Below are 24,844 nucleotides of genomic sequence, written 5' to 3'. Positions count from 1 at the left end.
TGAACCACTATTTGCAATAGGGGAAAACTTCTACCATCCATGCCTCATGAAAAGCTGCTGCCCAAAGATGGAGGCTTCTCAAGCAGCAGCTAGCAGAGCACAGGAACTGCATGATGTTTAGGAAAGCAATGTTGATTGTGTTTCACAATGTGTAAAAAATCTTTGACACTTGTCTAAGTTTTGAAACCTTAGAGCACGGTTGGCCAAACAACTTTAGCACAGCATTTGTATAACGGGTCGCCTGCAGAAATTCCTGCACTACACAAAACTCAGTTGCACCCCTAGATTAATTCTTTGGACCTTCCATTTCTTGTATCTTTTAGGAGAATTTACACCTGAGATGCAGTTGCGCATCAGGCAAGAAATTGAAAAGGAAAAGAAAACAGAACCCTGGAAAGAGAAGTTCTTTGAAAGATTTTATGGAGAAAAGTAAGTATCAAAGAGAAATGTCCTCAGATATGTAATAATGTGCATAGCTATTAACAGATACTTCATGAAATCTAACTTTTAGTTTTAAAAAGTGTCTAATAAATTTACCAATTATTTTAGTTCCTAATGGCATTGCTAAAGCTTCCTTGGATTTATTTTTTCAATTTCTCAACTTCCTATTTTCAACACTAACAGTAATCTAAAATTTCACCAAACCCTTTCCCAAATGTATTAAACATTAAATTCAAATAGAGACAATATAATACAGACTGAATATGAATACGTAAATCCCATCCTTTTTTAACCTTCAGAAAGAATCAAATTTCAGAAAGAATCAAAGTAATAAAATTAGATAAATATAATCACAAAAATGATTTTAGTACTTGTTTTTCCCTCATAAAATCCTTTACTAGAGTATTGACTTGAGTGAATAAAAACAATGTATATTTGTGTGTTATATTATATAGGAATGCATATATTATATTTTATAGAGATACAAAAAAAACAACAGCAGTGGAAGAATATTTCTGTTTGAAAAGAATAATATGCTTGTTTCTTTCATAAATACGTATTAAGCATAGGCAGAGACATTCAATATTAAATGTTTAATCATTTAAGCAGATGAAATTATTTTCTAATCAGATAAATAACAGTTACATGAGACATGTATGCCATATCCTCAAATTCACTGCAGGCAATCACATATATTATATTAACAAAATGTATTCATGTTAGTTCCTTTATACAGGTAACCCTCAACTTACTTTCAACCGTTGAAAGTTACAATGAACCTGTTCAGAGCTATTTACAGCCCAGTTTCAAAGTTCTGACAGCTGGGGGCCCCACAGTCATTTTGGGCACTTGGCAACTGGCCAGGTTTACAGCCGTTTGCAGCATCCTGTGATTACATGACCACAATTTATGACATTTTTTGCTGGAAACCAGGATTCACTTCTGGTTTCCGGTAAAATACACCCATTGGATAGAGTGGGGTCACTTAATGACTGCTGTGTTCGCTTAATGACCATGGTGTTTGTTTAACAACTGCAGGACTCAGTTGTTAAGAACTGCTGCACAAAAAGTCATAAAATCAGGTGCAGTCACATAGGGATGTACTTAAAAATTGCCATAACTTGATGACTACCAGTTTATATCATTTTATTTTTGAAAAAATATTTAAAAGCTTTCAAAAGAAGCCCTATCTAAAAGGGTTTTTTTTTTGTTATGAATATTGTATATAGGATTGACTACATCATTGCAATAATATATCAGTATTTCTGCAAATCATAATCATAGGTATTTTCTGGTTTCATAGACAAAGATTTCATAATTCTGATAAGAAAAATATTTTTCCTATGCCTTTTTTTTTAACATGCATCCAGGTTAATGAAAAAACTTTTGCAAAATAATTTCCCACTTCAGAGTTTGGAAATCCATGCAGACCTTTTTTTTACAGAAAGAATATCATTTCTACCTTTTCAAAATAATTATTTCCTACTCTTTCACAAAGGGCTCAATGACCCTGATTTTTTTCATTTTTGACACACTAATACTTAAAATAAGTGTAGACATTACAGTGTCTGTACTAGCAAAAACCTTTACCAATTTTACATAGTGTCTTCTCATTCTAAGAAAAATAAGTCTATTGTCCTTTTTCTTGTTTAATCCATTTTTTATATAATGTGGTCTTCTCCTATTATCCTTAGTATGAATTAGACTAGTTGGGGCCAATTGGAATTATAGTTTGGCTCATCTGAAGAGCATTAAATTAATATATAAATATTGTCAAGAAAATTACATATACCGTGAAGTCACCTTTCTCACATAACAAATCCAAATATTGCATATTATATCAGACGGGGTAATTCCATATATAAATGCTCAGAAAGAAATCTTGTTAAATTTGTTTCCAGAAAGCATTGCCAAAATACATCTGCTATCAAGAAAATTATATGGATGTAGCCATAAAGTAGAGCTTTACTCAAAGAACACTTTACTTGTACATAACAGGAGAACACAAGATGGAAATGTTAAATGAATAATCATATTAGTTGTGTTTAATTTTAAAATGAAATTCAAATTTCAATAAATCAATTTTTGGCTACATCTACTTTTTAAAAGTGAGGTTCTGGCATGTCATTAAAGGCCCCCCCAGACTTAAAAATATTGTGTACCCTAAATGCTAAATTTATAGTGACAGAATAGTTAGATAAGACAAAACTACTTTCTATCGGTAAACTGAAGTAATAATGAAAAAAAACAGTCGAGGAAGTTAAAAATAACAAAATTTGAGGTTAACCCCTTTTCCTCTTTAGAGATTTATAATACCTTCATGGCATCATCCAGCCATCACTGAGGTGGTATAGAATCTGTCCTCATTACTGTCATTTTGGCATAATAATGGTTGGATGACTCTAGAATATGCTGTAAACTGCTAGTGGAGAAATGGCCAGAGATGACAGGCTTTTAACACACTCTCCAGTCCACCGATAGATTTTCTATGATATCACTGAAGGCTGGATACCAGGACAAGCAGAGTAATTTTCTGCATGTAACTGTGTAATGTCTCTTTGCCCTGGCTTTAGTTGAGTATATATCACTGTGGAATGAAATGTCAATACCTGTAATTAAATGACAAAAATGTTGTTATATAAGTATATTTAAAATTTATTTTATTAGTCAAATATACGTTTTCTAGATCAGAAATTTGGTACGTTTGATTCCTTTAGAGATTATATGTTTGTAGCATAGAATGAAACTCAATAGCTATTTTTCTGACATATGTTTATTGAAATATGGTTATGTAATTTAACTGTGATCTCTGACTAGGTTGGGGATGTCAGTGGAAGAATCTAGGAAGCTTACATCAGTACAAAATAATGAAGACGATAATAAATCCCTCTCTGGTTCTTCGGATTTGCCTGGTCCTTCAAGAGAGCCTTCTTTTGATGACCATGAAGAAAAGAGCAATCAATCTCCACTCTTGCCAGAGAGCGATTTCTGTCAGGCACTTTGCAACATGGAACATGTTCCTTCCAAGGATCTAATGGCAGAAACAGAAGACATTTTGATTCCAGAAGAATCCATTATTCAAGAAGAGATTGCTGAGGAAGTTGAGACAAGTATTTGTGAATGTCAGGAAGAGAACCAAAAAGAACATGTGAATTCAGAACAACCAGTAAGTCCAGTTGCTACAAATGAAGAAACAGACCCATTACCACTTTCAAGGAATTCTGAATCCTGTGTTGTGATGAATGATGTAGTAAGTCCATTATCACATGTTGAAATCAAAGAAGAGGAAAGATTGGAGTATCCCCAGGAAGAAATGTCAGTCATAACAGATCAGATAGAAAGCAGTTTATCACCTTCACAGTCTGCTTCTTCCTCAAATTCTGTTAGTAATGTGGAAGAAAAAGATTTGGAATCCATAAAAGAACTTAGTCCTCATGGAAAATATTCCCCTGTCCTTAATGGTTCCTTATTCACTGGTGGAGGTGTTGCAGTACATATGGAATTGCAGAGTGACCCTGATGAACTGTCCTCTGAAAATGCCTGTATTTCTGAAACATCTTTTTCTGCTGAAAGCCCAGAAGAACCATCTGCCAGTATTGCATCTCCTGGAGGTGACACCCAATCAACTTCAGAGGAACCTTCTACACCAGTGTCTCTTGAAACTGTATGCTCATCAGACATGTCTTGCACTGAAAACACTGAAACTGATACTCAACAAAAATCTGTTGATGATAATCTGAATACATCTTTAATATCTGAAATATCTCCACTGCCAGCCTCACCTGTAACATCAGAAGCATCTCTGTTGTCAAATTTGCCCCTAACTTCAGAGGCATCACCAGTTTCTAATTTACCTTTACCATCAGAAACTTCCCCAATGTCTGATTTGCCCTTGACATCTGAAACTTCTTCAGTGTCTTCTGTTCTTTTAGCTTCTGAAACATCTCATTCAAATAGTTTACTATTGCCTTCAGAAGCATCTCCACTTTCCAATTCACCAGTGAGTGAAAGATTTATTCAGCAAAGAAAATCATTGTGTTTGTCTGAAGAATCCTTGTCACCTCTGAAAGAAGAAACCTGTAGCATTCCTAATATTCCACAAGAAGATAATATTCCATCACAACAAAATTCACTTCAAGGTGTACCTGATGCTATGAAAGCTGTCATATCTGAACCTTCACTAGCAGAAGGATCCCAGTCCAGAAATCTTACTAATCAAACCTGTAGGTCACAAACTGAAATAGAGAACCGTTTCATTTCTTCTCTTGCAGAAAACTCTTCTTCAGAAGTGATAAAAATGAGAAATCATGGTAGCCACCAACGATCTGAAAATAAAAGTGCAATCTCTCAAGTGGAAGTTTCTATCTTAACAGAAGTGGCAGAATGCAAAAATATTGAATCTCTTCCATCTAAGTCTCATGATAAGTTATATACCTCAACATCATCTTTAGAAATTGGCAGAAATAAGTCTCACAAACTTCAAGGGACTATACAGAATCGGTTTGAAAGTTCCTATTCTTCAAAATCAAGTGAAGTTACCAAGTCACCTGAAGTAAGAAATGAAAGCAGGGACCTGGAGATTCCAAAGAGGAAAACAGCTGAACATCACAGTTTTGGAATCTGTAAAGAGAAGAGAGCTAGAATTGAAGATGATCAGGCCCATCGTAATTCATCAACAAATTCATCTGAAAGAGAGCCACCACCTAGAGAAGAGCCCAGAGTCCCACCCTTAAAGGTAAATTGAAATAGACATTTAGAAACTTACATATTACCTGGATTGTATTTTAGCTAAATCAAGAAACACTGGAAACTGTTTCCATAAGCAGTTTCCACAAATAACTGATACCTCATAATTACTAATTTTTGCCTACAAAATCATTTTGTTGTTCCTTGTAGGGTGCCAATAAATAGATTTCCTTATAACATCCTCAGTTGACATGTCACTATTATGAAATACTATATTTTATAAAAGTGATTTTCCACCCTCAGGAACACAGCATTAGAAATTGTCAATAGTATTTTGCAAATGTTTGTTTTGTCATTGAGCAACACATTAATGAAAAAGGAAAATTGTTCACTGTAACATTTGTAAAATCATAAACTCTGTCATTCATGCCTCTGGTTCTTAAGATGCATTATATTATGCAATGAAAATAATGGAATCATTAACCATAAATGAGAAAAGTCATATGAGAGATAAAAGCGTGCTATCCCCCGGGCTTGTAGAGTTTTGTCAGTTACTTAGATAGTCAGACATACAAAATTTGTAGAAGGGTATGAACAATAAACATTGCATTCTTGCTTTGTTTGCTTTATTTAGTTGTTGCATATGCATAGTTCCTTGTAACAGAGCTCCACAGAAGTGGTGTTCATTCAGATGCTACCAACAGTTGGGTTAAGATAATTGAACTTTGATGTATTAAATTATAACCGTGACTAGAAAGAGAAAATACCTATGAAAATAAATGTTTTTCTGGCTTCTAATTTTGCAAAACCTATAGAAAATTCAATGAAATCTTTTTTCAAATACCTATATTCTGAATACAACACTGAAAATCAGAAAATATGATTGTGAAAAGCAAACTGTACAGAAAGAGGCATGCAGCATAAATAGATGTGCTGGAAAATATTAAAGGACCTTGAAACTAAACTCATTATTTCCTGACAATGCAAATATTATTTCCTCCAATTCCTAAAGCAATATATTAATGGGGGAGGGGGATTAATAATATATAGAATGTTAAACATTTTCACCATCATATGGTAAAAGCGTAAAGCTGTTCACCATAAATTCTGATTTTCTAATACGGTTTTAATATATTCTCTTTTCCCATTCAGATCCAACTCTCAAAAATTGGCCCACCCTTTATCATCAAGAGCCAGCCGGTTTCCAAACCAGAACCTAGGGCTACTCCAAGTACCTCCGTGAGCAGCGGGAGGAACACTGGGGCCAGAACTCTTGCAGATATCAAAGCAAGAGCCCAGCAAGCCAGAGCTCAGAGGGAAGCAGCAGCAGCTGCTGCAGTTGCTGCAGCTGCAAGCATTGTTTCCGGAGGGCTAGGGAGCCCCTGTGAAGGTGGGAAGACCCGAACGTTGGCCCACATCAAGGAGCAAACAAAGGCCAAGTTGTTTGCAAAGCACCAAGCAAGAGCCCACTTGCTCCAGAGCAACAAGGAAAGCAAGTCTCAGCAGGCCTTGAAAGAAGCTCCATCAGTTGTGGAGATCTCTGTGGCTTCTGAAACAAAGATTGAAGGTTCTACTGGTGTAATTATAGTTAATCCTAACTGTCGGTCTCCTAGCAACAAATCTGCTCACCTTCGTGAAACTACTGCTTTATTGCAGCACTCTCTTAATGCCACTTCTTTGCCAGAAACTAGCACTGATATCCCTGTTCAAAATTCTAATGAAAGCATATCTGTGCCTCATTTTTGTGAGAAAATGCTATCTTCTACCTCTCCAGAAAATATTTCAGTCCTATATAAGAAAAACTCAGTTCCTGGTTCTGTGTGTAGCACTGCTAAGTCAGGAACAATTAAGGAACTTTCTTTTGCTGGTGCAGTTGATAAGCCCTCTGTTTTGATGTCTGTAGAAAGTACAGACACAAAGATTAGCAATATAACTATGCTGAAATCCATCCAAGGGGCTGACACTCCATGCGTTTCTATTGTGCCAAAATGTCATGAAAACTCCGGTCCTCCAGCCACAGCCAACACTACGGTCTTCTCAGATTCCTTAGAGAAGAAAATATTACCAATGCCAAGTAGCAATGCAACCAGTGCAATTTCAAGTCAGTATACCACTGTGCCAACTTCATCTGTTGTAAGTAATTTAGCAGATCACCTGTCTGGCAGCTCTGTTTTGATTCCTCCAGGGGGATCTATAAATAGATATCCTTCGGATAAGATATCCCTAACTGGGTGCAGTGACCCAAGTGCTTTGTCAAACAGCATCTCTGTTAGGGCAGCTTTACATGGAAATGAGGCACTTTCAGTAGGAGATTCCATTGGCAGGACTTCCATTTCTGTATTTCCCAGCAACATGATGACTGTAAATTCTTATGAGAATTCCACCAAAATGAGTGCTGATGGCATAGAGAGAAATTCGGGGATGAGAAGCCGTTTAGATATGCCTGGTAAACCCTCAGTAGGATATATACAGGCACCTGCAAATAGATCCATTCCTTGTAAAGTCATTGTTGATCACACAATGACAACAATGAATTCAAGCTTATCTCTGGGTCTTTCCACGGAAAGTACAGAAAGTAGCGGGGAAGCGCAAAACAGGCCGATTAGGATTGAAACTGCTTTACAAAACATAGCATGCCCACAAGTATCTGTCATAAGTAGGCCAGAGCTACTTAATAATGAACATTTGGAGCCCAGCTCTGCTTTTAACAATGGTCCAACCAAGCAAGATGGCAAGCATTTACAAGCAGCATGTACTGCTCTTCGAGAAGTGCCTGTTGGGCCTCAAGATAAACAGTTGGATGTTGTTCCTCCAACCCAAGGTTTCTCAGAACAGTTTCAAGATCCTTTAACTTTCAAGAGGGAAGCAGAAAGTATCTGTACCAACCGATATAATCCTAACAGCCGAATCTGTTGGAATGACAATGAGGTAATGAATACTGAGCAGCCTTTGGTCAGTCATCTTAACCCAAGTAAGCATAAGGAATATTCAGAAAATAACTGTTTAAAAAATGTGAAAACAGAGCCTTCAGGTCTGGTACATCTGCACGAGATGCATACAAGAAATGTTGTGACAAGCATAGCCTTGCCTGTTAAGTCAGAAAGAAACGAATCTGACAAATGCTTTAGGATGGACACGGAAGATTTTGTAAGACCTGAACTTCCTGTGCAAACTGCAGAAATAGCCCCAAGTTCCCAGCCAGCTCAGAGCTCTAAGAGATCTGTAACCGATTCCATGGAGCACTCTTTGGCACTGACAACAGAAACATTGAAAAGAGTTACAAATGCTGGAACCTCAAGTTGCCGCTTGTCATCAGTAGAAGCCAATAATCCTCTAGTGACCCAGTTACTGCAAGGCAACTTGCCATTGGAAAAAGTATTGCCACAGCCCAGGTTAGGGGCCAAACTAGAAATCAGTCGACTTCCTTTACCTTTGCAAACTACCTCCAGGTGTAAATCAGTCACATCCGAGCGAAACACAGTCGAAAATCTTTCCAGCTCCCCAAATGCAGACGGGAGAGATTTTACAACCACAAATATACTCCCACTACAAATCCGCAAACGTGAAAATCATCCCAAAAAGAGAGTAGCCAGGACAGCTGGAGAAATTAAATGTGAGCCTGGGAAGCCTTCAGTGGATTCAGATATTAAAGTGACTCCTTGTATAATCACTTCTAGCATGAATCAACTTGGACATGGCCAACTATTTAAACAGGAGTGGCCAAGCAAGCACACCATTCAAAGCAGAATAGCTCACAGTCCGGAGATTAAACAGCAGAAAAGGCCATTGCCCTCATGTAGTTTCCAGAAGAACTTATTTAGTGTAGAGAAAAATGGCAGCTTCCACACCGAAACAAGTACCTCGCATCAACCGCATTTCTACCAAATGCCAATGGCTGCCCGAGGCCCTGTTACTACAGCCACTTTGATGCAGGCAACTTTAAAAGCCCCATCTGGCTGCAGTTCCTTTGCTTTCAGCAGGCACCTAGAGCAGAAGGCCCTGGGAGAGGCCAATATGTCTACAGCACCTCACCAGCTGAGACTGGCAACTGTTTTTTCCCCAAACGTTCAAATTAAGGAAAGTGATGACATCCCCAGTGCCTCACAAACTCTGCAGAATAAATCATTAGTGCATCCCCCACCCCCTCCGCCCCCCTCCCCCTCCCAATGCAGAAGCTCCATCTGATCACAAACAACCAGGAGTTACTATGGAAACCACCAAAAGACTTAGTTGGCCTCAGCCGGCAAATGTCTGTAGCAATATAAAATCAGAACCCATTTCTTTGGAGGAAGGCTTAAGCAGCAGCTGTGAGCTAGGCATGAAACAAGCTCCCTACGATCAGAATGAAGTCAAAGAACAGTTGAAAGCTTTTGCATTGAAAAATGCCGACTTCCCTTCCTATTTACTTTCAGAATCACAGAAGCCTTTTGCCCCATTAACTGCTCCAAAAATACAGGCACAGCAGCAGCAGCGTGGAAATTACCCTACAATACACTTTGGTAGCACAAGTTTCAAAAGGGCGACCTCTGCCATTGAAAAATCTATTGGGATTTTAGGGAGTAGTTCAACTACAACCACAAGCCTACCTATTCAAAATGCCCAAATCCCAGTTCAGAAATTTGCCGACAGCAGCAGCGCAGATGAGTTGGAACTGAAATGTTCTTGCAGGCTGAAAGCCATGATAGTATGCAAGGGCTGTGGCGCCTTCTGCCATGATGACTGCATAGGTCCTTCCAAATTGTGTGTAGCTTGTTTAGTTGTTCGATAGAATCCAAAGCACATTCCTTGTTAACACAGGAAAGCAAAAGAGAAGAATAACTGGAATTCTGTAGGCCATATTGTATCTGGGGGGGGGGGGGAAGTTGCTAGGGATGCTTTGGAATGGAGTGAGTTTGGCTTGCATGGCTCTCCCTGGTAATTCCCCTTTAAGAAGTGTCCAGCATTCTTACTGTCTTAAAATATAACATTGTTCATGTCTTACTGCATAATTTTATTTTTACCATTTATAAGTCAATCTTCCCAGTGAAAAGAATGAATTGCTCAGTGTCTACAGTATGTTTCTGTGCATGAAAGAGCAGATGAATGTGGCACAGCCATAGCCCATGGAAAAAAAAAGAAGAAGAAGAAGGATAAAAAAGAATGAAAGTCAGGTTCCCTTAGCAAACCATCGTTGCAATGGCCATTTGGCAGGTTTTTCACACCTGGAGCCAAGATTGCCTGCAGTGATTGACTTTGATCCATTGGCAGCTACTGTGGGTAATTTGATCCCTTCTTAAGAAGCTGTTATACTAGAGTATAATTAAACCTGGCAACAAGTTTTAACAAACTAGAATCTTCATGGCTTTAGAAGTTCGGGGGACGGGAAATAAGTACAGCTATTATAATAGAATTTATTGATTCATTTATGTTCTTCAAGTTTCACTTATAATTTTGTCCTAAAATGAGATATTTAACATATATTCATAGTATGCGCCATTTTATATCTAAGGGTATTTTGAAAAGTGATACCATTTTCAAAGCGATTCTTTGTTTCTGAAGATTTAAAAGAGCAAAGCAATCATATGATTTATAGTCCTTTTAAATATGTTTACAACTTGGGATGTTTTTAAATAACTTTTATTTTAAAACATTTTTGTCTGTTAACACAGCTTACCCCACAAATGTTGTATAGCCTTGTAGAGGATTGAAGAGATTTTAAATGGATACTAAATCTTACTCTCAATATTGTATTTACTAGTAGTTTATGTTAGTTATATACAAAATATATAGCCACCAAACTATTTGGGAAGAACTGTAGCAATTGCTAAGTTCTTTTTACTGAAGAGAAGTATTGTAAAGGGTTAAAAATATGGAACTTAATAAGAGGAGATGCATGGTTATCTTAAAAGTGAGGGAGTGAACATAAAATGTAAAAGGGAAGCAACTTGCATGCTATCACATGAATTTAATCACCAGAACTTAATAAAGGTTAGAGAAAGATATCCTTCTTACCCACACAGTAGAACCTTACTAACTTCATGCCTGGTAATCCATTCGCAAAACAGATATTTTCCCCCCATCCCTTGTGTTAAGGCTTTTAATAGCAAGATGCTCCAAAAAATGCAAATAGTTCTTATTTGAAATAAACAATTTGACATTTATTTTGTATTCTCAAGTTTTAACATAATGAGGATTTTAAAAATAAGTATAACATTAAAATATATTTTAGTGTATTATATGTATTTTATCCTCTTTTATTATTAAACTATATAAGACTTCCAGGCATTTCTGACTATTAGTAAAGCTCTACTGTTTGGACATTATACTTTTGTGGGGCCATATTAAACATGAAACTCATTTTCCTTTTTTCCTTAATGAGCTGGAATAAGCAGGCTTACATTCCCTTATTCAGAGATCTTGTGAGTTGACTGGATTGGATTCCTGTTCTGTTTTCATAGCAAGGTGTATTAACAGTAGTCTTGATCTTCTACGGTATAAGCAAATCTACACCATTATAATTGCCTTACTAAAGCACTCATTTTAGAAGATTTATGCATATTTCAGCACTTTCAGGTACCTCTGGAGAGATTATTTTAAAAATATAGATTTAAAAGGCATGTTTTTGTAATGTTCCAAATAGATAGACTTGTTGTTAAAGATACATGTGTCTCCGTATTAGCTAAATTCAAGATCTTTTTGGTACAATAATTAAATACAGCAGGTGAATTTCCAGATTCAGTCATTGTGAACAGTTTTTAAGATTGCCTTCTATCAGTCCTAAACAAATGGTAGCTGCTATAGCATGCCATAGGACAAGTGAGCACAATTCAGAGAAAGTTAAGCACTTACAGTCACAATCCTAGTCATTCTGACCTGCACTGAATATCATAAACATGCCCAGGATTTGTCTGCAAGCATCTTAGTCTGGAATGAAAATTTGGAGTGCCTGGGTGTCTCCAGATTATATTTGTTTGTCTGTGTGTGGCTAACAGCATTAAAACATTCTGTTTGAACTATTGGAGTAAGGGGAAGGACTGGAAATTAGATATAATGGCCATTGATGAAAATATTTTAAAAGGTGGATGTTCCTGAATCTCAGCACTTACTTGATAAAGGCACTCACACTCTTCCTTGCACCATGTTCCAAATAGCATCTTCTTCCAGGCTCAGTTTACTGATCTCTGGTAGTAGATATAAGGTGGAAAAATGTAATTCCTCATGAATATGCAATTATGTTTGACTGATAAACAGCAGGCAAAAGAAGCCTTAGTACTTCTTCTTTGGGTACCTATTTTGCAATTTAATATACCCATCTATATACATGTAGTCCTCAATTTATGACCACAATTGAACCCAAAATTTCTGTTGCTAAGCGAAACAGTTAAGTGAATTTTGGCCCATTTTACAACCTTCCTTGCCACAGTTGTTAGGTGAATCACTGCAATTGTTAAATTAGCAACTTGGTTGTTAACTGAATCTGGGTTCCCCATTGACTTTGCTTGTTGGAAGGTTGCAAAAGGTGATCACATGACCCTAGGACAATGCAACCATCATAAATATGAGTCAGTTGCCAAGCCTCTGAATTTTGATCATGTGATCACAGGAATGCTGTAATAGTCATAAGTGTGAAAAATGGTCATAAATCACTATTTTCAGTGTCGTAACTTCAAACGGTCACTAAACGAACTGTTGTAAGTGAAGGACTACCTGTATAGATATAGCTCTTCCCACATAATTTTTAAAGACTCAGATGTACCATTAAATGTAAATCTAGATCAACTTTGGCGAATGATGGAAAAGTAGTTCTTTTCACAATGGGTATATCTGGCATATATTAGAATGGCATGCTTATAAATTATTAATATAACATTGAAGAAAAGGCATTTGGCAAGGGTTGTTAAATATTATTACATATATCTCAACATTTTTCCCACTGTGAATCTTAAGCCACTATTTCTATTCTATCTGAAATTAATTTGATTTGCTATTTAGAAATGCCTGATGGTGGCAGTAGTGGCTTATAGTATTTGTTATCTGGAAGAAAACAAGTATTGTATTAATTTTGCTTATTCCTGTCTCCTCTCATTTTTTGCCCAAACATTGTCGGTATTCTACAAGATTGTCTTGTGGAAGTTTTTGACATGTATTTATTTACCTGTGGAATGGGCAAAGGTCTTTTATCCATGTGCAGTTAGGTTAGGCAATTCTTACACCAGCAATTTCCCCTCTATTTCAATTGTGTGTATGTGTGTGTGTACATGTGAGTGTGTGTGTATATGCACATCCTCATCTGCGAATTAAGTGGCTATAATAAAAAGAAAAATACATGCATTCATCTTCATGTGGTTTATATATAATGTCACAGATTTAAAAATAGTATGGTCCACAGAATTTTGAAATAGTGTGAGGCAGTAGATAGGTTATTGGACAGAATACTGTGGAAAACTGTGGAGTTTTAAGGAGAGAAGAGATCATTAACAAGGGAACATCTATATGTCACTGTCTAATCTCCATAGGAAACTGGCACTTTGATACAGTGTTAGTCTGTGTGAAAAGGTGCTGTGACTTTATAGGAAGAGATTCATGGAAATAGCTTTTTGTTCATATCTTGAAAAAAATTACAACATGCATTTTCTGTTTTAAATACTTTCAGAAGTATTTTTCCTTGGGGAAGATAGTCAGATATATCAGCTCAAAGAACAGAGTCGTATACTCTAGGGCTATGTATGAAATGCTGAATTTAAATTTTTCATACAAGTGTTAGGGCTGTGAGGCAGGTATCTGTGAAACACCTGCCATCCAATTTTCTATTTGTATGTTTCATCTCTGATTACAGCTATTATTTCCATTATCTGTTGAAGTGCATTTTCTAATTTGAAAGGATGTGCAGGATCCTAACCAATCAGGAATCATATAGAGAACACATTTGGGTTCTGGTGCAAGGTAGCTAGTTATGTTTAGCTACTTGATGTTATCATTTAAGCAACAAAGCTGCCTACTGGCTTTCAATGGAGAAAGAGACACCTCCTGGCAGTGGAGTCAATGTACCATCCCTTGCAGTCAATACATATAGTTAGCTCCCTGAAAATATTGTAGTAGCAAGATTTCTGCTTGGTGCTTTTTTGTGTGTGTGCCTTTGAGTCAGTGGTGACTCCTGGTTATTCCTAAACAAGTCCCTGAAACTTTCTTGGCAAGATTGTTTGCCCTTGCCTTCTTCCTAGGCTGAGAATGCATGACTGGCTAAAGCCACCCAAATGGCTTTGTGCCCAAGGTGGGACTAGAACATGGTTTATTTTGGGGAGATCTTAACAAAGGTGTTCACCTTTCCAAGACATTAATGACATTTGTCTTTTTTTTTTTTTTTGTCATGGGGCCCTCAGTATTTCTTCTAACAAAAATGTAAGAAGTTATCATAAGATTCACATCACAAAATACTGGAAAAAGTATTTTCCACAATGAATGGGAAAAAAGTCAGATAGTTATTCATTGCAAAGGATGTCTAAATGAAACTTAAAAAAAAACATTTCTCACATTCCCTCTTTACACTTTATACAGATAATGTTCATTTGTATATGCTAACTTAAAGAAAAAATAATAATATAATCAGGATATGAGATAAGGCTGCACCTAACATATAAAAACCAGCTAGCACAAAAATCATTGTACATCCATATTCATGCAGCTATTTTAAAAATTGATCAATACCCAGAGTTTTCACCTTTATTTTTAAGCATTCTTTTCAGCAAGATATTCCATCATCTTTAATGTTTTTATTAACACTGTTAAGGTCTGTACATACTGTTGGGACATTTCCCATGTGGATTTTGTCTTTTGCAAAATGTTTTTTACATGGAAATCCCTTACTTTATTGAAATAATGTAAAAAATTGAAGTTGGCACTCCCAATTTTGTATTCCATTTATCCTCTATGATGTAGTGCATGAAACTAATCTGGTTTGGGGAGGGAAAGGTTGAGCCATAAAGCAAAAATGTGTCCTATAGAATATCTTTCAAAGTGGTATGTGTTATCAGGATGAATGACTGAATTCTCTTTTCAGGACCAGAGAATTTCTTGCTCAGTTTCTTCTGAACTGGTGCAGATGGTGCTTTATAATGCAGTTTCTAAAGAGAAATGTTCATATGCTGCAGTCATTATAAACACGCACACAATTTCAGAGAAGTTGTTCTAGTCTCTGGTTTTGCATAATATGTTGAAGGCCAAGGACCAGCACTCAGGAGGAGATCAGAAACCCCATCTAGCAGGATCATCTTAGCTTCCATGTGGGAAGACGTATTAAGCACTGATTTCCTGTGGGTGACAGCAGGAATCCTGTGCAACACTAAGGAGATGACCTGTTGGCAAATAAGCCTCAACCTGTGTGGCTAAATGTTTCTGAATTGAAGGGGAAGTCCTGCTGTCTTCAATCATCATGCTTTGTCATTGTAAAACCAACAAAATAGTATTTTTTGCCTAATTTAAAGGAGCTGCTTTTTTTTATAGCACATATTTCGCTTTGTACTATATTTGATAGTTTAAAGATAATTTAGCCTGTAGAATACTTTTGTCTTTGTATTGTTCATGAATGTTACAAGAAAAGTGCTTTACTTTGTTGCCATAATTCTCTTGTACTGCTGTAAAGTGGGGTTTTATTTTGTTTTGTTTTGTTTTATTTTTGTTACTGTTTTCCAAACACCCGAGTCGATCAACAGTTTTGGTACTGAGTTTTGTATGCTCTGATTATTATTATTTGTCAGTATTTTGAATGTTTACATCTCTCTGACACTAGCCATTCAATGCCTTTTTTAGGGAAGTATTTCTCGTGCCCAGATTGAAGCAATGTGAAATCAACTCATATCTAGCATGCCTGAGGAACACACATTTATGTATTCTTACCATAAATAGATATTTTTGTCCTTGGATAGAGAAACAAAAACTCCTCTCAGTCCTCTACCAAAGAAATACACAAACACACCCACGCACTCACACATACACACTTTGTGTTAAATTCTCAGAAAGGGGAACGCTTGATTTCAGCGGCATTGCAGTGGTTATTATTCTTTATTACCTGAATAAATGTGACCAAGTGATTTTTTTTCTTTTAAGATACAGTGTTTGGTTTAGAATTCAGGGATCATGCTTCATCAGTGGTGCTGTCTGTCTTTTTTTTTTTTTAAAGAAAACATTGTTTGCTTACCAAAATAATTGATCACAAAATTATAATACAAATGGAAACTTTTTTGTTCTGTCTACATGTTTGCTCTATTCCCCCCATCCCCACCAGTCCCTTGAAAATAACAATTTGGGCTTCAGTATCAAAATATTCTAAACAAAATAAAAGCAAGAATAAACATTGGTTGGTGTATTATTTCCCCCATTTCTTTTAAATGTGCTAAAAGAAAATAAGGCAAAGTTCCACATTTTATTATTTTATTGGATGAAGGCCACAAAGTAGATGGGGCATTGGGACATGTGTGGGTGAGTGGGTTTGGAAGATATTTGGCATTTAATTAGTGATTAGTCTTTTTTTAAAAAAATACTATTGAGTTTCTTCACTGCTGCTCCAAATTACCACAATTTACGAGGCAAGAAATCATACATTAGCCAATAAAGTTGGAAAATCTCATGCTCCCAAAGATGCTATTACAGTGACACTACAATAATCTGATGTTCCTCAAATTTGTTTTTTTTTTTACTTCAGAAGGATAAAAAGATCCCTTTATTCCTCTCTTTGTAGGCAAAAATAGAAAGAAAATAGTTGAGGTTTGACATGCAGAACCTAAAGCTCTTTGAGTTCTCCACAATTCACAACAACAACAAAAACCCTTTAGATCAGGTTTTGAGGTCACAGTCTTAAGAAATCTTTTTGTTTCTCTCAAGGAGGCAAAAGCTGTTTTTTTCAACCTGCTAGTCTTTTACTAGCAGTACTTCAGAAATATTAGATCTTCCTGACAGAGTACTTGGAGGTTAAGATTGCTCCTAAGCTACAAGTAAGACATATTCAGTGAAAGCAATTCAGTTAAATGCAATTTGATCCTTTTCAGTTATTTTTGTACAGGAATGATTAAACTTAGTTTTAATATTTTGATTCCACAAATTAAGGCATGGAGAGCAAATGATTATACCTTACATAGCAGAAAGCAGCTTTTTAAATATTTATATTGAATTTATCATATTCATACCAAAGTGAACAGTCAAATCACAGTAATATCATAATGAGGATAAAAAGATGCACTGGATGAACGTCTTTCTGTTAGGAAATGGCAAGGCCCAAGCATCTGGGGAAAGGCCACAAGTTAGTATAAGTTAGCCAGGCCAGCCCAGGACATGGAAGAAGAATAATATTGGAAAAAAGAGGTGCTGCAGTCATCATTTGGAGTTTTATTGGAATTGTGCCTCTCCAAAACCAAGCTGATAACTATCATAGATGATAGCAACCCCTTGTTCTCTCACAACCAAGAATCCTTTTGTATTTTTAAATGATAAAACAGTACTGAATAAAGCATAAGCACAGAGAAAGAGACCTAACATCAAATCAGTGCAGTGTTCAGTAATAGCTACAGAAGAATCAAAGTGACATTATGGTGTTAAGATACAAGACTTGCCTCTTTTGCAGTTCATTGTGATGTTGCGTGTTGGTATGAAAGGAGCAGAATTTTTTTTTTAAAAAAATAATTTTGTTGCATAAATTCTACTTGAATTATATGGACTTTTCTGGAGAGTAAAGCTTCACAATATATGTGATGGAATGTCTGATGAAACAGTAAACATGGTAAGGCAGATGCTTTTGATCCCGTATTTGTCCTCATAAAATGAGAGAGGTGAGAATATAGAGCCAATTTATTTATTATAAAGGGTATAGAAGAAAGGGGATCTCTGTTCTACAGGACAGACACTTCTGTTTTCCATGGAATTGGGACAACCTAGACCCATTATCCAAATTCTGAAAAAAATGCCTGAGGTGACAGATGAATTTCATTCAGTTCACTCGTATGAATTTTTGCTTCTGCATCATGTAGAATCCAGCAGAAATGTAAACAAATGCCACTGGTTCCTTCAGAATTAATTTGGCTGTCATTTAAGGATCCAACTTCAAAGTCTACCTTCACTAATGAGTTCACTGACAGAACACTTTAGTGACTTTCAAATCACTCTCTGATTTCAAATGTGAAATAAAGATGTCAGAGTAATCTTCCACGGATGCATTTTATGTCTCAAATGTGCCAATAATTGGTGCAAATAAAATTCATGTTCAGCTTAGAGGTGTAAAGCTTTATGAATAAAATTAAGAAAGACAAGTGAATCAGGATTCCCTCGAACCCCTCCCCCCATGTCTGCTGCTTCAGAGCAGGAAATCCAGATCTTATACAAGCTTCTTTTTTCATATATAATGACATCTGAGCTAGTCTGCCTAGTGGGATATGGAAAATTGGCTCGTTTTAGCTTTCCTGTCACTACTGCTTTAATTTTTCATTTTTCTGCTTTAGAAAAGCATGTCAGTTAAAATAGCAAAGACATGAATCCTGGATTATAACTACAAACATCTTGAATATTACTCTTATCCTTACTGCAAAACATAATGGGGTTTGAATGGCGGAAGAAATAATTCAAGAATGACAGTTCTTTATTTCATCCCTAGAAAATGGAAAGTCTTTTCTCTCCTAATCTACTGTCCTTGCTAAATACTACCATATGCCTGAAAGTGCATTCTTTCGTGAAAGTAACAGACAATGTATTCTATGATTGATTATGTGCCATCAAGTTGGTGTTGACTCTTAGCAACTACATAGATAGATTTTCTCCATGATAATCTGTCCCTAGCTCGGATGTTCACCATCCTGCTGGTCCTCTTCTTTTTTTTCCTTCCTCCTATCAATAGAACCTTCTCTAGAAACCTGGGACTTCATATAATGTATCTAAAATAGAATAAATAGATCCTAGTCATTCTTGCTTCTGGTGAAAACACAGAAATATGATTCATTAGTTGACTTTTTTAGTTGTTCATAAAATTCTTAGAAGTTTTCTCCAATGTTCAAGTTTTCACTAATGTTCAAAAGCATCAATACTTCTATCCTGTTTCTGCAAGGTCAACTTTTCATTCCAATAGGAAATACTATTCCTAGAACTATCTGATCTTTGTAAGTATAGACACATCACAGCATTTGACTATCTTTTCCAAGGCCTTTATAGCTGCTCTACCAAGTGCTAGTCTGCATTTCTTGACTGCTTGTTCCTTTGCTGCTGATGGTTGATCCTAAAAAGCAGACGCTATCTTCTACTTCAGTATCTTCATTTTTATTTCTAAGACTGGTTAACATACCAGTTGTCATTAGTGTGGTCGTCTTTATGTTTAATTTTAGTGCCATTTTTTTCCACTGTGATCCTCGACTTTTATTTCTAATGTTTGCAGATCGTTTGCTTTGTTACAAATATGCTATAATAGGAAGCAATTGCTATATTCAAAAGTATCATCATTGTATTTAAAATTATATTAATTCTATTTAATGTAACAGCTTTTTTGTTTTATTCACCAAGGACTTCCTACATAACGCTAATAATAGCATTCCTGCTGTTCCCATACATATTGATTAAATTACATTTATGCCACTGTGAATGTTAATCAGTTGGAGCTTGACAATTTTATTTCGACACAGAAGTAATCAATTACTATGAGTTGATAGTATTGCTGGACTGTTTGCAACAAAAGCAGTTTGCAGATACAATGAATATTAATTCTAAGGATTCATTAATATATTTGAAATTATTATGGAAGCAATGTTTGGCACAATACAATGGATAGCAGAACTGTTGTTCTGTTCATAGAAAATTATATCCGAAAGAAAACTTTCCTCCCTGAAAAGCAAATACAAGAAAATCCCTCTAGTTCACATTCTATAACAAGGAAGCACCAGCACGTAAAGATTAAAAGCTACTCTGGATTGATTGATTGATTGATTGATTGATTGATTTGACATTCAATTTAATATATTGGGGACTGCAACAAAGCTAGTATTTCCATTTGTAGAACTTTGCAATGATTAGCATGTGAGTCATCTGGTTTTCCCACTGGTCAGAGCTTATCATCATCATTTCTTTGTTCCTGAACTTACATACAACCAATGCTCCCCCATTACCCCAACCATGAATGTTCACCTTGAAACTTATTGCTTGATATTATCTAAACTGAAAGTGATTGCAGGATGAAACAAGCAAACTTAAGTGGCTATTCGATGCTTTGTAGGCAGCAATCCCTCTGCCAAAGAGAAAAGAAAACTCTTTCATCTTGTTTTGCTTGGGCTACTATTCACCCTGGCTTGAGAGCATCCACAAAGAGCCAAACCTAATCCCCATTATCACATTAAGAAACAACCATGGTTAGCTATTTTGAAAAGAGTTTACCTGGGAAATTCTTGATTTCTTTGACTTTCTTTTTTATATGAATTAAGAGTAAAGGGATTTTACTTACTACAGGTACTAGGAATAAAGCAGTGGTTGTTTTGTATGCTTCTTTTGGTTACTTGAAGCAAGCGTTGCATAGTTGCCTATGCCAAATTTCAGATTCAAAGAGAGAAGGGTGTTCCAAAGTGCATGTGAACACTCTGGTAGAACATTGATCATCTCTTATAGCAGCTGCAAATATGCTCCAATAACCTAGTGAGAAACAATTAAGCAGTGCTATTTTCAAAAAGAACATCCATTCATTAAGAAAATAATAATTGGCTATAAAACATCTAATTTTTTTAGAAGAAAAATAGGATAGGATAAAGTATTTGAAATAAATATTCTGCACTTTATCAGTGAAAAGAATATTAATTCACAGCTCATTATGTTCACATCTGTTAGCTGCTTACATACATAACTTGTGCTATTCCTTTTGTGATAAGCAAAGTTATCTGAAGTACAGAGAAAAGAGTTAGAAACAATGTAAAATAAAATAACAGGAAATAAATAAAAAAGGAACCACACAAGAGTGAGATTACACCAGGGGTGAAATCCAGCAGGTTCTGACAGGTTCTGGAGAACCGGTAGCAGAAATTTTGAGTAGTTCAGAGAACTGGTAGCGGAAATTTTGAGTAGTTCGGAGAACCGGCAAATATCACCTCTGGCTGGCCCCAGAGTGGGGTGGGAATGGAGATTTTGCAATATCCTTTCCCCAGGAGTGGGGAGGGAATGGGGATTTTGCATTATCCTTCCCCTGCAGTGGGATGGGAACAGAGATTTTGCAGTATCCTTCCCCTGCCACACCCACCATGCCACACCATGCCCACCAAGCCACGCCCACAGAACCTGTAGTAAAAAAAAAATTGGATTTCACCACTGGTTTACACCAACATCATTTTCTACACTTCTGCCTAACTGTCTGTCCTTGAAAACCATTCTTCCTTCCACTGAGTTTATATGCTACTTCATATAACAAAAGGCCCGTTTTTTTGCCCTCCCCAGGTTCCAGTGGCTTTCTCGGAGCCTGGGGAGGGTAAAAACGGCCTTCCCCACCCTCCTGGAGGCCTTCCGGAGGCCAGAAATGGCCTGCTACCCTACTTCTGGTGGGCCCGAAAATCAGCTAGCGTGCCCACCGATATAGCTTTGCGTGCCACCTGTGGCACATGTGCCATAGGTTCACCATCACGGATATAGACAATATAATATTAAATACTAAGGAAAACTGAACATCTTTGCCAGAGGGGAAAAAATGATGTTACCCATTGCAGAGAGTTGTATTAACCTGATTATCTCTTTTCTTATCTCTTGAAATTATGCTTTCATTTTTTTTGGCTATCTTGGAACAACCTTTTAAAATTTCTATTTTCTTTTTTTTTAATTTCTCCTTCCTAAAATTGGTGACCCACTTTATAGTCCTATAATGGTTTTCTGGCTATGACTACTACCAATATTTAGCTTTAATTCTGTTTTCTTTCCAACAGTTTAAAAATAGTTTCCACACCTGTTTTACTTGTTGCTCTATAAGTGCCAGCTGCTGCTAAAACCCCTCCTCCTCCTCCTCTTCTTCCTCCTCCTCCACCACCACCACCTTTGTAATTCTTTTTAAACCAGATCCTTGCCCAAAGAGTTGTTATCTAATATTTCGCAGAGTATAAATAACTGAAGGACAGGGAAATAACTAGCCCAGAGACATTATATGAAGAAACAAGAAGAGACAAGGTTCATACTTTATAATCTAAAAGCAGATAACAGGGCAGCCCAGACAGCAATAGGTTTTCATACTGCTCCCGAAGCCACTCTTGTTATTAGTTATCAGTGCAATTCAAGGTGCTGATTGTCTCCTTTAAAACCCTGGATGGTTTCAAACCTAGTTATCTGAGGAGATCCCTTCTCCCATATCCATCTGCTCATTCAAGATTGAACACTGCTAACTCCTTCTAGGACTCAACTATCTGAGAATACCATCTGATAGTACTGAAGACATTAACATTTTCACAAGCTCCTTTCTGCTGTGGAACTCCCTCTCTATGGGCATCTGGTTCACCCTTTCCCTCTGGGCTTTCATGACAGGAGTTAAGATCTGGCTTTCCATGTAGCCAAGAAGAAAAGCATGTTATGGATGTGAGGGATGTATTTGCAGATACATAACTTTTTTCCTGCGTCACTTAAAATGTCATTGAGATTTTTTATTATTTTATTCTTTTGAGGGATGTTTGTGTTCCTTTTATGATGTTATTAATTGTTAGCACCTCAGATCCTTTGGGAATGCTGTAAATAAATGCTGAACTTTCAACAGATGCCAGAATAATGGTATATTTTTATATTGGATCTTAATATGGAAACATGGATATTAATGTTTCAGTTTAACTTTGAAAGTGTTATAATTTTTCTAGTGCTAGTAGTAAAAATGCAAAAATCTCTTAAAATCTTCTGCTGCAACATTAATAACCTGATTTCACTATGCCAGGAAAAAGAAAAGAAATGTGATTCTCAGTTCTCAGTACAGTATGTGCTGCTCTAGGACATCTCCTGTTCACAGGCATCTGTTAATTAGCCTGTGCGTTCATGCTTTGAATGGATCTAGAGGTACGGTGCATTTGGTACAAAGGTTTATGAATTATGCTTTAGTGAAGTAGGAAAGAGTTATTTCTCTTGGGAAAAACTTGTTCAAACAACTATTTAGCTCCAGACTTTAATCTAACACAATAAGGTTTGTTACAAAACAAACAAACAAAAAATCCCTTGTAGATGGACCATAATAATACAACCAAAGTTGAATGGATGGAAAGATAATATTTGCCAAATAAAGCTTAAAAGGAGACAGTGTAGAGGATTCTTAGAACTAGTAGGTAATGAAGACGCAAAATGGACAGAGAAGGAAAAGAAAAATAATAGAACATACAGTAGATAGCTACAATGATTTTGTTTCAGAGCAGAAGACGTAGGCCCTCACTTCTTGATCTGACATGGATGTAAGAACAAATGAAACACAAGAAGAAAATTTGCAGCCCACTATTCAGTGAAATCCATGTTCAGTGAAATAGAGGGTTCAACTCTATTTGACACGAAATTACTGATATTTGACTGAATTAAGATAAGCTGCTGTAACTGACTCAAAGTATCAGAATAATGTCATAAGTAAGATATGAAGCATTGATACATTTATGCAGCACATCCAAGTTCCTCTAGATTATTTTAGTGATTGTGCAGGTTTACAGAGGAGGAGTTAATCTACTAAATGTACAGGTAGTCCTCAATTTACAATAATCCATTTAGTAACCATTCAAAGTTACAGTGTCACTGAAAAAAGTGATTTATGACCATTTTTCATTCCTATGAGGAATGTCTCTGCCCTCCTATTATTACCCTCAGTATGCTATTGTTTTTATGTGACCAATGGCACAAATCATGTTTTCAATGACTAGTTGGCCATTGACTTCTATACATAAATGTTCCTGTTCCTATACATTTACTCCATAAAGAAGAAATAATATCAATATTTTCCAGGAGTATTTGATTATATTCATCTGACTATATGTAACTCAGAGCAATTCAAAAACACAGGAAAGATTTGTTGCCTACTATACATGCTTTTGCTAAAGATTAAACAATCTCAAAATCAATACAGGTTGCTTCGTTAGTGAAACAGCAGTATTTTAAATATAGCTTTGGTTTTAGCTGAAATATTATGAAGGATTTAACTCTTGAAATAAACAAAGTGACTGCTACTTAGGTTGAATTAGCATTGATCTGACTAAGAGATAGATTACTTTCTTATATGTGGTAAAAGTTTTTTTTTTTAATCATGGAAGGGATCAGTTTCCAGGAGTGAACAAAATGCATTTAATTCCTGCCGACAATTCTTACGAATCACCACTTCATTGCACTGTGATTGTATGGAACTGGTTTTTAATGCAATGTCAGAACCATGGGTTTAGGGATAAATCTCCTTTGGATAGAACTTAACCTCCATCTCTTCAGTCCAATTCAGCATATGTGAATCCCAAAGCTTTACTCACTCTGCTTCACACAGAACAAAATCTTTCCAAAACATTTCCATGCTACAAGCATCCTTTATTGTAACAAGACACCTCATGAAAATATTAGTTGCTAAATAATTGACTCTTTTTTCCTACTGCCATTCCAATCTTTTGTTTTTTATGGTGGGTGCTTGTGGCAAAGGATGGGAGGATATGCATGCACACCTGTTATACAGGGACATATCAGGTAATTGGCCATAATGCAAATATCTAATTAGGGATATTGCCACTTCTGTTGCTTGAATTGACTTGTAGAGAGA

At 36.3% G+C, this 24,844-nt stretch overlaps 1 protein-coding gene across 1 annotated transcript in view; it reads left to right on the top strand.

The window, feature by feature from the left end:
* ASXL3 (ASXL transcriptional regulator 3) overlaps positions 1-9,895 on the top strand; it is an 85,430-nt gene extending 75,535 nt beyond the window's left edge. Inside the window, 4 exon segments of the mRNA XM_070942318.1 lie at positions 324-429; positions 3,259-5,176; positions 6,280-9,287; positions 9,289-9,895. Of these exon segments, the coding sequence (XP_070798419.1) occupies positions 324-429; positions 3,259-5,176; positions 6,280-9,287; positions 9,289-9,895 (5,639 nt within the window).
* The last annotated feature ends 14,949 nt before the right edge of the window (positions 9,896-24,844 follow it).

The sequence above is a fragment of the Pituophis catenifer genome, unplaced genomic scaffold, assembly GCF_029215685.1.
Source record: "Pituophis catenifer annectens isolate HBS135680 unplaced genomic scaffold, rPitCat1.0.hap2 SCAF_3, whole genome shotgun sequence".
NCBI lineage: Eukaryota > Metazoa > Chordata > Lepidosauria > Squamata > Colubridae > Pituophis > Pituophis catenifer.
The sequence above is the reverse complement of the archived record's forward strand: the minus strand, read 5'-3'. Positions and strand labels throughout refer to the sequence as shown.